The sequence below is a fragment of the Rhinopithecus bieti genome, unplaced genomic scaffold (genome assembly GCF_001698545.2).
Source record: "Rhinopithecus bieti isolate Rb0 unplaced genomic scaffold, ASM169854v2 scaffold_41619, whole genome shotgun sequence".
Taxonomy (NCBI): domain Eukaryota; kingdom Metazoa; phylum Chordata; class Mammalia; order Primates; family Cercopithecidae; genus Rhinopithecus; species Rhinopithecus bieti.
The window spans coordinates 9,221-20,636 of NW_016817072.1; the positions used below are offsets into that span (position 1 = coordinate 9,221).

An 11,416-nucleotide genomic window follows, 5' to 3' on the forward strand; every position below is an offset into this window, starting at 1 on the left:
TTTTTTTGAGATGGAGTCTCGCTCTATCACCAGACTGGAGTGCAGTGGTGCGATCTTGGCTGATGGCAACCTCCACCTCCCGGGTTCAAGTGATTCTCCTGTCTCAACCTCCCAAGTAGCTGGGACTACAGGTGCATACCACCATGCCCAGCTAATTTTTTTTTTTTTTTTTTTTTTGTATTTTTAGTAGAGACGAGGTTTCACCATGTTAGCCAGGATGGTCTCGATCTCTTGACCTCAAGATCCGCCCGCCTCAGCCTCCCAAAGTGCTGGGATTACAGGTGAGAGCCACCGTGCCCGGCCCCCATATTCTTAAGTGTGTTTTTTCTTTTCTTTTGCTGTTTAGAAAAGATATACTAAAATTCAAAAAGCAGTAAAATAATTTTCAAAGTTTGATAAAAGTTTAATCAATTTATTAATCTATAAACCATAATTTATAGCTTCTTCTAAATTTAAGCCTAATAAAGACTGTTTTCAATCTTATTACTGCGAGTTGATAAGTCACCTTTTCTTCTAAATAAGGTGACCTGCTTATTTTTAGATGTTCTCAAAACATACTGAAGATACAGTAAAATAGATTATAAAAAGCAGTTTCTACTTCATTAACACTTTGCAACACAGCTTAACAAAGTAGAACCTAACTCTTTTATATCTTAAATTATTAAAAAGGAATACATACCCCACATTAGTTTTGTCTGGAATGTCCAGAGTTCCTCCATATATAAAATGCATCATAACATTCAGTTCTACATGGCTTATACTGAAAAATAAAAGAAAACTCAAATCCAGAAATAATTAAGGTTTAATCGATATCAATGATTCAATTTTCCCATAAACTTCCAGCCAAGATAATGTTCTAATCTTCCTTTTACCTGAAGAATATACTCTTCAAATAACATCCATGCAGGTACACCATTAATTTAAACAGAACAACAATAGATTTTTATATAAGTTATACAGTGTTATTAGTATGTTATCAAATCATTATTTATTGAGTATCCTCTACCACAGACTTTTAAAGTTATAAAACACTTCTAGTCACTGTCCAACCTCTGGCTCATTAAGAAATCCTCTTCTCAGCACCTTCAACAAATGCCCTCTGGTCTTGCTTAAAGCCTCAAATGCACAAATCTATTCACTAGGAAGATTCTTGTTATGCTGCACAGATTTCTTAATTTGTAACACCTATCAGTGGCTCTAAGCTTGGCCAACGTACTCACTATACAGATGAAAAAGAAAAGGCATGATTTAAGAGGTAGTTTGGAATGACAACCTTTATGTCCAATTGAGTACCATATCTCAAACTCTGAATTCATGACCTTCTTCTTACTCCCCACACCAAACTTAGTCTCTTTCTGTTATTCCTATCTTGTTGAGAGCACTGCTACATAGCGTCTTGCATCTTACTCCAGCTTCTATTCCTCTGTACTAAGGGGGATGAATTATGTGGTTGGTGGACAACTACTGGCTATCAGTTGGGAGGAACTCCAGATAAGAGGTAATCTGATATATGTTCTCCTTTCTTCTCTGCTGAACCAGTGGGAAAAGGTGATGGAGAAGAAGTATATCTGCCATGCAGATTCAAACTTTCTCTCGGGTGGACTGTTTTAGAGGGATACAGTAAGCAAGCCAACTTTGGCTCTTGCATTAGAGCACATTCTACAGGTTGAGCATTGCTAATCTGAAAATAGGAAATCTAAAATGCTACAAAATTTTAGCATTTTATGAGAGATAGTGACAACTTTGCTTTCTGATGGTTCAATATACACAAAATTTGTTTCATTCACAAAATTATTTAAAATATTGTATAAAATTGCCTTCAGGCTATAAGGTGTTGTGTAAGTTGATTATCCAAATTGGATCATTCTTTTCATACTCAACTAAATCAGAGTCAAGGAGTAGGGGGCAAAAGCAATTGAGGCACATAGCATCTGCTTCAAGAATTGAATTTTCCACAGAGCCAGCTGCAGAAACAGCCTGCTGTAACCCTAAGAACTGTTTTACTTAGTAGCTGCTGAAACAACCTGCCTTGACCAGTATTACCTACCGCCTTCACTAAAATCAGAGCTTGCCAGCTTCCAAAAGCTTCTCTAGTGCCAATGAGCTTCCTTTCCAAACAATACATGTTTCTCCAGTAAAACCCCCAACCTCTCATTGTTCTTCAGACAATGGAAGAACAAAGGATATGGAAGATCACAGCAGTCTGTGAGTAGGCTCTGAATTGTAATTCTATGATTCTCAAATAAAACATTTAGAGATTTGTCTCTATATTTTATTTTGAATTTGACAATGTATACAAAACATAAATTTTGTGTTTAGACTTATGCATCATCTCCATCCCCAAGTTTTCTCATTATACATGTGCAAAGATTCCAAGACCTGAAAAAATCTGAAACACTCTGATCCCAAGCATTTCAGATAAGGGATACTCAACCTGTACTGCTTTAACAGTTTTTATCGGTAATAAAGGAAATGTTTTCTTACTTCACTTACTGATTTTTTTGTCTTGTTCTGAACAGGAAGGAAGTATGCTATTTATTGGGCCCCCCTGAAGACTCCAACAGACATTATTCATCCATATGCCTAAGTCTGAACCTGAGGTTCATCTTAGTCCTCTCCCTCATTATATCCTGTCAATCATTTGTACCTTCCAGAATTTATTGAGTTCAGCCTCTGCTCTCTATTTCCTCTTTCACTGCCCTGGTTCAGCCTCTTATTTTCTCCCATCTGTACTATGACAGTATCCTCTCATACAGGTTTCCTCCCTGGAATCTTCCACTTGCATCCCATTTCCCACATTGCTATTAGAGTGACTTAGCTAAAATGAATATACGATACAGTATCCTGCTTAAACTCTTCAATTATTCTATTTTAAACTCTAATAAAACCCTTCAATTATTCTCCAAAGCCCATAAAAGAAAGTTCAAATTCCTTTATCATCTGACCTCCAGTTCTACCTCTCTAGCAGCTGTTCTAAGATAACTGAACTTACTCATTTTCTATACCTGAGCTACTTACATTTCCTTATACATCCATGTCTTAGCACATACTATTCACTGTGCTTAAAATGCTTTCCCTGTCCACTTATTTTATCTTTCAGATACAAGACTTGTGGCTTTTTATCCGATTGTTTCCTAATGTACCCAAGGTGAAAAAAAATTACTGAATGTTAAAAACAACAACTATCATCTGGTGAGCACTTATGAGGCAGTCCCTGAGCTAATAAGCATTTTGAATGCTATTGGCTCATTTAATCACCATACCAACTCTATAGTAGATACTACTATCCGTCTCATTTCATACATGAAGAAACTGAAATTAAGTAAATTGCCCAAGATCAAAATCCACTGGAATTTAAATCCAGGCAGATTGAATCCAAAGCCTGGGCTCTGAAGAAGTATACTACACACACTTCCATTACCACATTTATCAAACTGACTTGCAGTATTTTTGTTTACATATTTGTCTCTCCTTCTAAACTGTGTTCTGCAAGGGCAGGGTTGTGCCACCTATCCTTGTATCTCTGATACCAGCAGAATGTCAGCAATGATTCAATACCCCCAGGATCAGAAGAATTTCCTTTCGCCACATAATACTGGACCTCTGCAGTAGAATCATGATCTGGACAGTGCTGGCAAGATCCCTACAGTTTGTTAAGCACAGTACCTAATATCTGCTAAAGAAACAAAACAAGGAAGGCAAGAAGAAAATAAATGGCTACGTTCTCAATGGCAGGTTCATAAAAAGAAAAAAAAAAAGAAGAAGAAAATAAATGGAGTCCCAGAAAGCAGGAATCAGAAAGGTGTTTTCTTTGACTCTATGGCCTTAAATAATATATGTTCAATAAATGTTTGATAAATGTTTAATGAATGGCTTATTAGGGAACTTACAGCATCTTCTCAAACCTTCAGAGGGAGACTAAATTGAAAATACAGAAATACTTTTCCATTAATTAAATAAATATTTACTGACCCCTACCATGGCTAAGTAGTAGTTTCTGCTGATTCAAAATTCTACACCTTTAATACTTAGGAAATAAAGTCAAATATCTAAATGTTCTCCTTTATGTACTACAGATATGACAAGATTTAATCTCAGAATAATTAAGCATGTTATCTGTAGTTTGCTAAAACACTAGCATAATTACTTGAATGTGTAATACTCCATATACTTTTCCTCAGATTTTCAAGAACCATTCTTATCAACATTAATAAGAATTGGCTATTTATTCTGAAATAATAGCTCCTTTAAAATTCTTGATATGTTGAACAAAAGATAATGACTAAATAAAAATAAGTCATATTATAATAAACAGCAAAATCTAGACATTTGAACCTATATATCAATATATATGATACTATAAAAATGGTAAGAAATAGTTTTCCTGCTGTCTCGAGAGATGTTTTACTAAACTGCATTCTCATTGTATTTTAAGTCATTTGTATTATATTTTTTACCAAAAATGTTTATAAAGACATGATCAACTGACCCAGAAAAGCAACAAATTGTTCCAACAGCCCATAGTTTAAATGGAAAGACTTAAAGCACTATTCCCATTAAAATGTAATCAGAGTAAAAGCTTACAGGAGAAGAAAACATTACATGTATTCAGAAAAAAGAAAAACCGATTTCAGGACAAAGATCTAAGATTAGAGACTAAATACGAACCTAGACGACTAAAATCTTTGTGTTACCAGCCTGGCCAACATGGTGAAAACCTGTCTCTACTAAAAATACAAAACTATCTAGGAGAGGTGGCACACGCCTGTAATCCCAGCTACTCAGGAGGCTGAGGCAGGGGAATCGTTTGAACCCAGGAAGTGGAGATTGCAGTGAGCCAAGTTCGTGCCATTGCACTCCAGCCCAGGTGACAGAGCAAGAATCTGGCTCAAAAAATAAATAAATAAATAAGGTCGGGCAAAGTGGCTCATGCCTGTACTCCCAGTACTTTGGGAGGCTGAAATGGGTGGATCACCTGAGGTCGGGAGGTCGAGACCAGCTTGATCAACATGGAGAAACCTGTCTCTACTAAAAATACAAAATTAGCCAGGTGTGGTGGCACATGCCTGTAATCCCAGCTACTCAGGAGGCTGAGGCAGGAGAATCACTTGAACCTGGGAGGCGGAGGCTGCAGTGAGCCAAGATCACGCCATTGTACTCCAGCCTGGGCAACAAGAGTGAAACTCTGTCTAAAAAAATTAAAAAATAAAAAACTAAAATAAAATAAAATACCTGTTTCATGTGTACTTTCTAAAGTTTCAGGCTCCTTTGTGGAGCCGTGTGTGTGGGCTAATGGGACACAGAGACTCCATTCATTCATTGTTCATTCATAATTAATATTTGTGAATGACAGGCTCATTCTAAACTTTGTGGATATAAGAAGTTTACATTCTAGTGGAAGGACATGGACAATATTAAAATTTTTGATAGTCAAAGTGCCATGAAGACAATACAATAGGATAATGTAAGACAGAGTAACTGAGGAGTTGGTCTGTAGCTATAATAGGTGTAACAGTCTGGGAAGGTGATGCTTGATCTGAGATTTCAAGCATGAGAAGAAGCCAGCCATGCAAAATACTAGGTGAAAAACTGTTAGGCAGAGGAAGCCAGAAGAACAAAGGCCCTGCTGCAGGAATGAACTTACTGGAGGAAAGAGCCACAAATGCAGGCAAGAATGGTACAAAATGAGAGGGAGGCCAGGGGCCAGATCATGGAGGGTCTCGTAGGTCATGGTAAAGAGTTTGGGTTTAATTCTAATTGTAATGAGAAGACAATGAAGGACTTTAGTCAGGACAGAAATACATCTCATTTATATTTCAAAACTTATATTGAAGACCAGGGCAATCCCAGGAATCTCCCAAGGGAGATAGGAAAATCCAAATTTATGCTCCAAAGCCCAGGCACCACTGGAAGACTTCTAATTAATAAAATGAAACAAGTGGAACTCCTTCACAGAAGTGTTGGCTGTGGTTCAATTTACATTACAGTATGTGGAAAATTTTCCCTTTCTGTCTACTAGAGCAGGAAAATTTCCCTCCAACTATATCCTTCCACTCCCCAACTCTGGGGCATGGATGGAACTAGGATTATAGAATTCTGCTGTCCCCACACTCAAATTATTGAAGGCAGTTCCTCTTGAAAAATACTATGTGCATTATGTTCTCAGTATCTGGTGAATTACTAACTCACTAAAAATATGGTGGTTCCTTCTGTAAGGACAGACAGGATTGTCTTAGAATGTACTGACAGAAAACATCCTGCAGACATGCAACAGTAGCCCAGTTCCAAAAGAAGCTGCTGATTATGCAAAGTAAGCATTGCTGTCCTGGTATTGGGAAAGGCCCTCTCTTGAACGTTTTTCTCTCTAGAAAATGAGAATAATCTAATTTAGAGAAAGAAAGAACAGTCAATATTAATGAGCACTACATACTACACTAGTTTATTTCCTTACTGTATCCATTTAATCCTTTCAACAACCTCAGGAAGCTCAGGAAAGCTAAGGAATGTCCCCAAAGTCATATAACAAGTTAGGACTGGATATACTCCTGCCTGTAAGGACACCAAGGTTTATTATCCTTTTATGACACTACATTCCTCATGGAAACATCTGCCTAGGTTTACAATGTAAGCTAATGGGAAACTGGAATGTGTTTTGTGTATTGTTTCAATATACGAATTCCTAAAATATGTAATTTTTTAAAGTAAAATTCCTTAATCCCCTTTAGCCTTCCAACAGCTTTATATGCCACAATGCTAATAAAATGGTAAGTAGTAATTTGAGACAATCAATTTGACACATGACACAACAGGGAAAGGCAAAATATATCATAGCACTGTGTGATAATAATAACAATAAGGGTATAGATGAAGCCATGTATCCACCACGTGATACTTTCTTCTTTTAGAGTTATAGAACCTTGCTTTATCAAATAAGATAAAGCAGTTGAACAACAACAACAGTACCTTCATTTTCAATGCATTAACATTAGGAGTCAATTATTTAATGTTGCTAATGTTTTTACAATTGCTTTGTTCACCATTGCATAGCACTCCTTTTTTTTTTTTTTTTTTTTTGAGACGGAGTCTCGCTCTGTCGCCCAGGCTGGAGTGCGGTGGCCGGATCTCAGCTCACTGCAAGCTCCACCTCCCTGGTTCCCGCCATTCTCCTGCCTCAGCCTCCCGAGTAGCTGGGACTACAGGCGCCCGCCACCTCGCCCGGCTAGTTTTTTGTATTTTAGTAGAGACGGGGTTTCACCGTGTTAGGCAGAATGGTCTCGATCTCCTGACCTCGTGATCCACCCGTCTTGGCCTCCCAAAGTGCTGGGATTACAGGCTTGAGCCACCACACCCGGCCAGCACTCCTTTCTTCTGGGTTTACTCTTATACATTTTTCTGTTGGGGAATAACATGATGTGAAGTAAAATGTATAGTAAAATATAAAATTATGTTAACAGTATTTTAGGAATATATAGACTTAACAATTTAAGATAAAAGGGATTTTAACCAAAGTCAATACAAGAAAGGACAACTATATAAGAATAATAAAATTAAAATAAAGCAATATAAATTCAGAAAGAAAAAAAAACATTAGGAGTCAATAAGCCAATTAGAGGTGAGCCTCCACTGTTAATAAAGCAGCTCTAGGTAAAATGAACCAGTGAGAAGCAAAGCCTTGCTTACAGTAAAAGTGAAGTGAAAATACTGTTAAGAGGGGTGAGCCTGGTCATGGCTGGCACTAATACAATGTATGGTCTACTTATTCAGATGACATTTTGAAACTAACTGGGCTACTTCTATTTGGCTTTCCCTTGAACAAGCTACTAAAGTTGGTCAGCAGGAGTCAAGCCACACTGCAAAAGGGGTTATTTATCCATTACTTCCATTGTAAATTAAAGACAGAAAATTACAGGTGAAAGAGTAGAGATGAGTAATTGATGTCATTATTTATTTCTTGCCCACTGACCTCTGCCCACTGGTCTATTAATAAATAGACCTCATCTTTAAAAGCCTGAGTGTTTGAATGTTTAATCTCATCAGCTCATGAGGGGTGATTAAAGAAGACTGAAAAACAAAAGACTCCCCCTTGCCTTTATTCCTATAGCTAAACTCAGAGGTCACCTTGAACTATATAAAACAGATAAAAGTTGAAGGGGCATCTCTTTGCAAATGGCCTTCCCCTAAAATCCCAATCCTATGCCATGCGTTTCTCCTAATGTGCCTACTAGGAATATTAGGGTTCTGTGGGACAAAGATTTACACAGTGGAGAAGAAGAGCAGTCTGAGCTAGCTCAAGAACACATATCAATGGGAAAACTTTTAAATTTCTTCAGTGACTGTGTGGAATGAACTCTGAATTATGAATTGACAAATGTGATTTAAGCTGGGTGCGGTGGCTCACACCTATAATCCCAGTACTTTGGGAGACCAAGGTGGGAGGATCGCTTGAGATCAAGAGTTTGAGACCAGCCTGGGCAACACGATGAGACCTCATCTCCACTAAAAATTATAAAAACTAGCAAGGTGTAGGAGTATACATCTATAATCCCAGCTACTTAGGAGGCTGAGGCAGGAGGATCACTTGAAGCCCTATATTGACCTCAGATAAAAATAATTTAATTAGATCATCATTACATAACGTGTTTTTTTTTTGTTTTGTGCTTTTTTTTTGAGACAGAGTCTCGCTCTGTCGCCCAGGCTGGAGTGCAGTGGCACGATCTCAGCTCACTGCAACCTCTGCCTCCCCGGTTCAAGAGATTCTCCTGCCTCAGCCTCCTGAGTAGCTGGGATTACAGGCACATGCCGTCACGCCCAGCTAGTTTTTGTATTTTTAGTAGAGACGTGGTTTCAACCATGTTGGTCAGGCTGGTCTTGAACTCCCAGCCTCGTGATCCCCCCGCCCTGGCCTCCCGAAGTGCTGGGATTACAGGTGGGAGCCACCGCGCCTGGCCTACATAATGGATTTTTTAAAAGCACATATACAGAAATAATAAATGAAAACAAATAAAAGGTAGATACAAGTAGTGAAAACAACTCACTTCTCCTGTTGTTACATATCTTTGCTATGTATTGCCCATGCCATGTATTTTCATGTTTTGGACGTTTCTAAGCACATTTATTTCTCAGTTAGGTTGAAGAGTTTAATTTCTCTTTATACACTTAATAAAGACCATCAAACAGCCAAATTGTATATCTAGTATCTAAATGTGTATTTCTGAAGATGTCTTCTCTCAGAGAAGAGCAAAATCTTCTTTGGAAAGGTCTCCAGCATAGTCCTTCTGGTAAGGTCAGTGATTTCCAAGTCTTTATTTATGAACTGCTATTAATTTGATTTTCTAATACCCCTTTCCTAAAAGTGTTATATTAGTATTTAAAAACTTGAATGTAGGTCAGGTGCAGTGGCTCATGCCTGTAATTCCAACACTTTGGGATGCCAAGGCCAGGTGAATTACTTGAGGTCAGGAGTTCAAGGCCAGTCTGGCCAACATGGCAAAACCCCATTTCTACTAAAACTACAAAAATTAGCCAGGCGTGGTGGTGCATGCCTGTAATCCCAGCTACTCAGGAGGCTGAGGCAGGAAAATCACTTGAACCTGGGATACCAGTGGAGGTTGCAGTGAGCTGAGATCCCACCACTTGACTCCAGCCTGGGTGACCGAATGAGACTACATCTCAAAAAACAAACAAACAAAAAAGAAATTGAATGGAAATATTTGCTTTGCATATTAATAGTTTAAACAATTAAGATCCCTTTGAGATAACTGGAGATACTTTAAGTTATATAAAATATATGTGTGTGTATATATATGTATTTTTTTTTTTTTTGAGACAGGGTTTGGCTCTGTTACCCAGGTTGGAATGCAGTGGTGTGATCATGGCTCACTGCAGCCTCGAACTCCTGAGCCACGACTGTGTCACAGCACTCTAGCCTGGGCAACATAGCTAGATCCCATCTCAAAAAAATAAAAAGAAAAAAAATTTAGAAAACTACCTGTTATGAACTGAAATGTCTGTGTTCCCTCCAAATTCATATGGTAAAGCCCTAACCCCCAGTGTGGTCATATTTAGAGATGGGGCCTCTAAGAGAGTAATTAAAGTTAAATGAGGTCACATGGGTCCTTGATCTGATAGGATTCATTTCCTCATAAGAAGTACCATAAGACTCTCTCTCCAAGTGCATGCACCAAGGAAAGGCCACATGAGTGTACAGCAAGAAGGCGGCAGAGTGCAACCCAGAGGCAGAGCCCTCATCAGACACCAAAACTGCTGGCACGTTTATCTTGAACTTTCAGTTTCCAGAACCATGAGAAAATAAATACCTGTTGTTTAAATCACCCAGTTTGGATATTCTGTCATAGAAGCATAATCAGATTAACACAATACCTCTATTAATAAATGCTCTCTATTACTTCCTGTTTCAGAAAATGTACTTTGTTGAATTCCACCTGAGAAATATTTCACTGAACATCCAGGGAAATCAGATTCATAAAAAGTGCTTTGTATGAAATACAATTTGCAATCATTTGCAGTCAAATGGCCCTGTAAAAATATGCTTACCCTTGAAGAGTAATGTACTCTTGGGAGCTTTCAGCCCAACAGCCACTCAGCATTGCAGCAAAATAACTAGATCTGGCACTCAAAATGGCCCTAAAGGGAAGAGAGGGGAGAAACACAGGTAAACATTTACATATTACTCAAAATGTAATTTTTTACGAAAATTTTCATCTTTATGTATTAAAACACAATAATCTATTTGTTTTGTTTGTATTCACGGGCAGGATTACTACATAATAAAACTTGTAAGTTTATATTTATACCTAAGGGTTTTGTTTTTTGTTTTAAGAGACAGGGTCTTCCTCTGTCACCCTGGCTGGAGTGCAGTGGCGTGATCATAGCTTACTACTGCCCTGAACTCCTAGGCTCAAGTATGATCCTCCCACTTCAGCCTCCCAAGAAGCTAACACTACAGGCATACAGTATCACACTCAACTTGATTTTTAAATTTTTTGTAGAGACAGGGTCTCACTATGTTGTCCAGGCTGGTCTCAAACTCTAGAACTCGAGCAATCCCCCTATTCCTGAAGTGCTGGGATTTATAACTAAGCATTTTGATTGTTTAAAACATTAATTCCAATGCCCTTGCTATCTTTTTTCTTTGAAGGCTCTTTAATTTTTTAAGTTTATAAAAACATAATTTTTATATTTAATTATTTAAATATAAAAAGGTAGCTAAAGACAAAGTACTGATCAGCAAACCTCATTTAATATGGATTATTTTGGAAATTTAAACATTTTTAACAAGGTGGCCTTCTATCTCATACTAAAGTATAAATCAAATCTCTTTCCCAGATTTATACTTCATACTTAGAAACCATCTAAAACTTTTCCAAATCAATGAAAACAACAACAACAACAACAA

At 37.7% G+C, this 11,416-nt stretch overlaps 1 protein-coding gene across 1 annotated transcript in view; it reads right to left on the reverse strand.

Moving 5' to 3' along the window:
- The window catches only part of LOC108517704 (BTB/POZ domain-containing protein 8), a 70,825-nt gene that overhangs the window by 7,778 nt on the left and 51,631 nt on the right, over positions 1-11,416 (reverse strand). Inside the window, 2 exon segments of the mRNA XM_017855793.1 lie at positions 680-760; positions 10,555-10,644. Coding sequence (XP_017711282.1) covers positions 680-760; positions 10,555-10,644 — 171 coding nt within the window.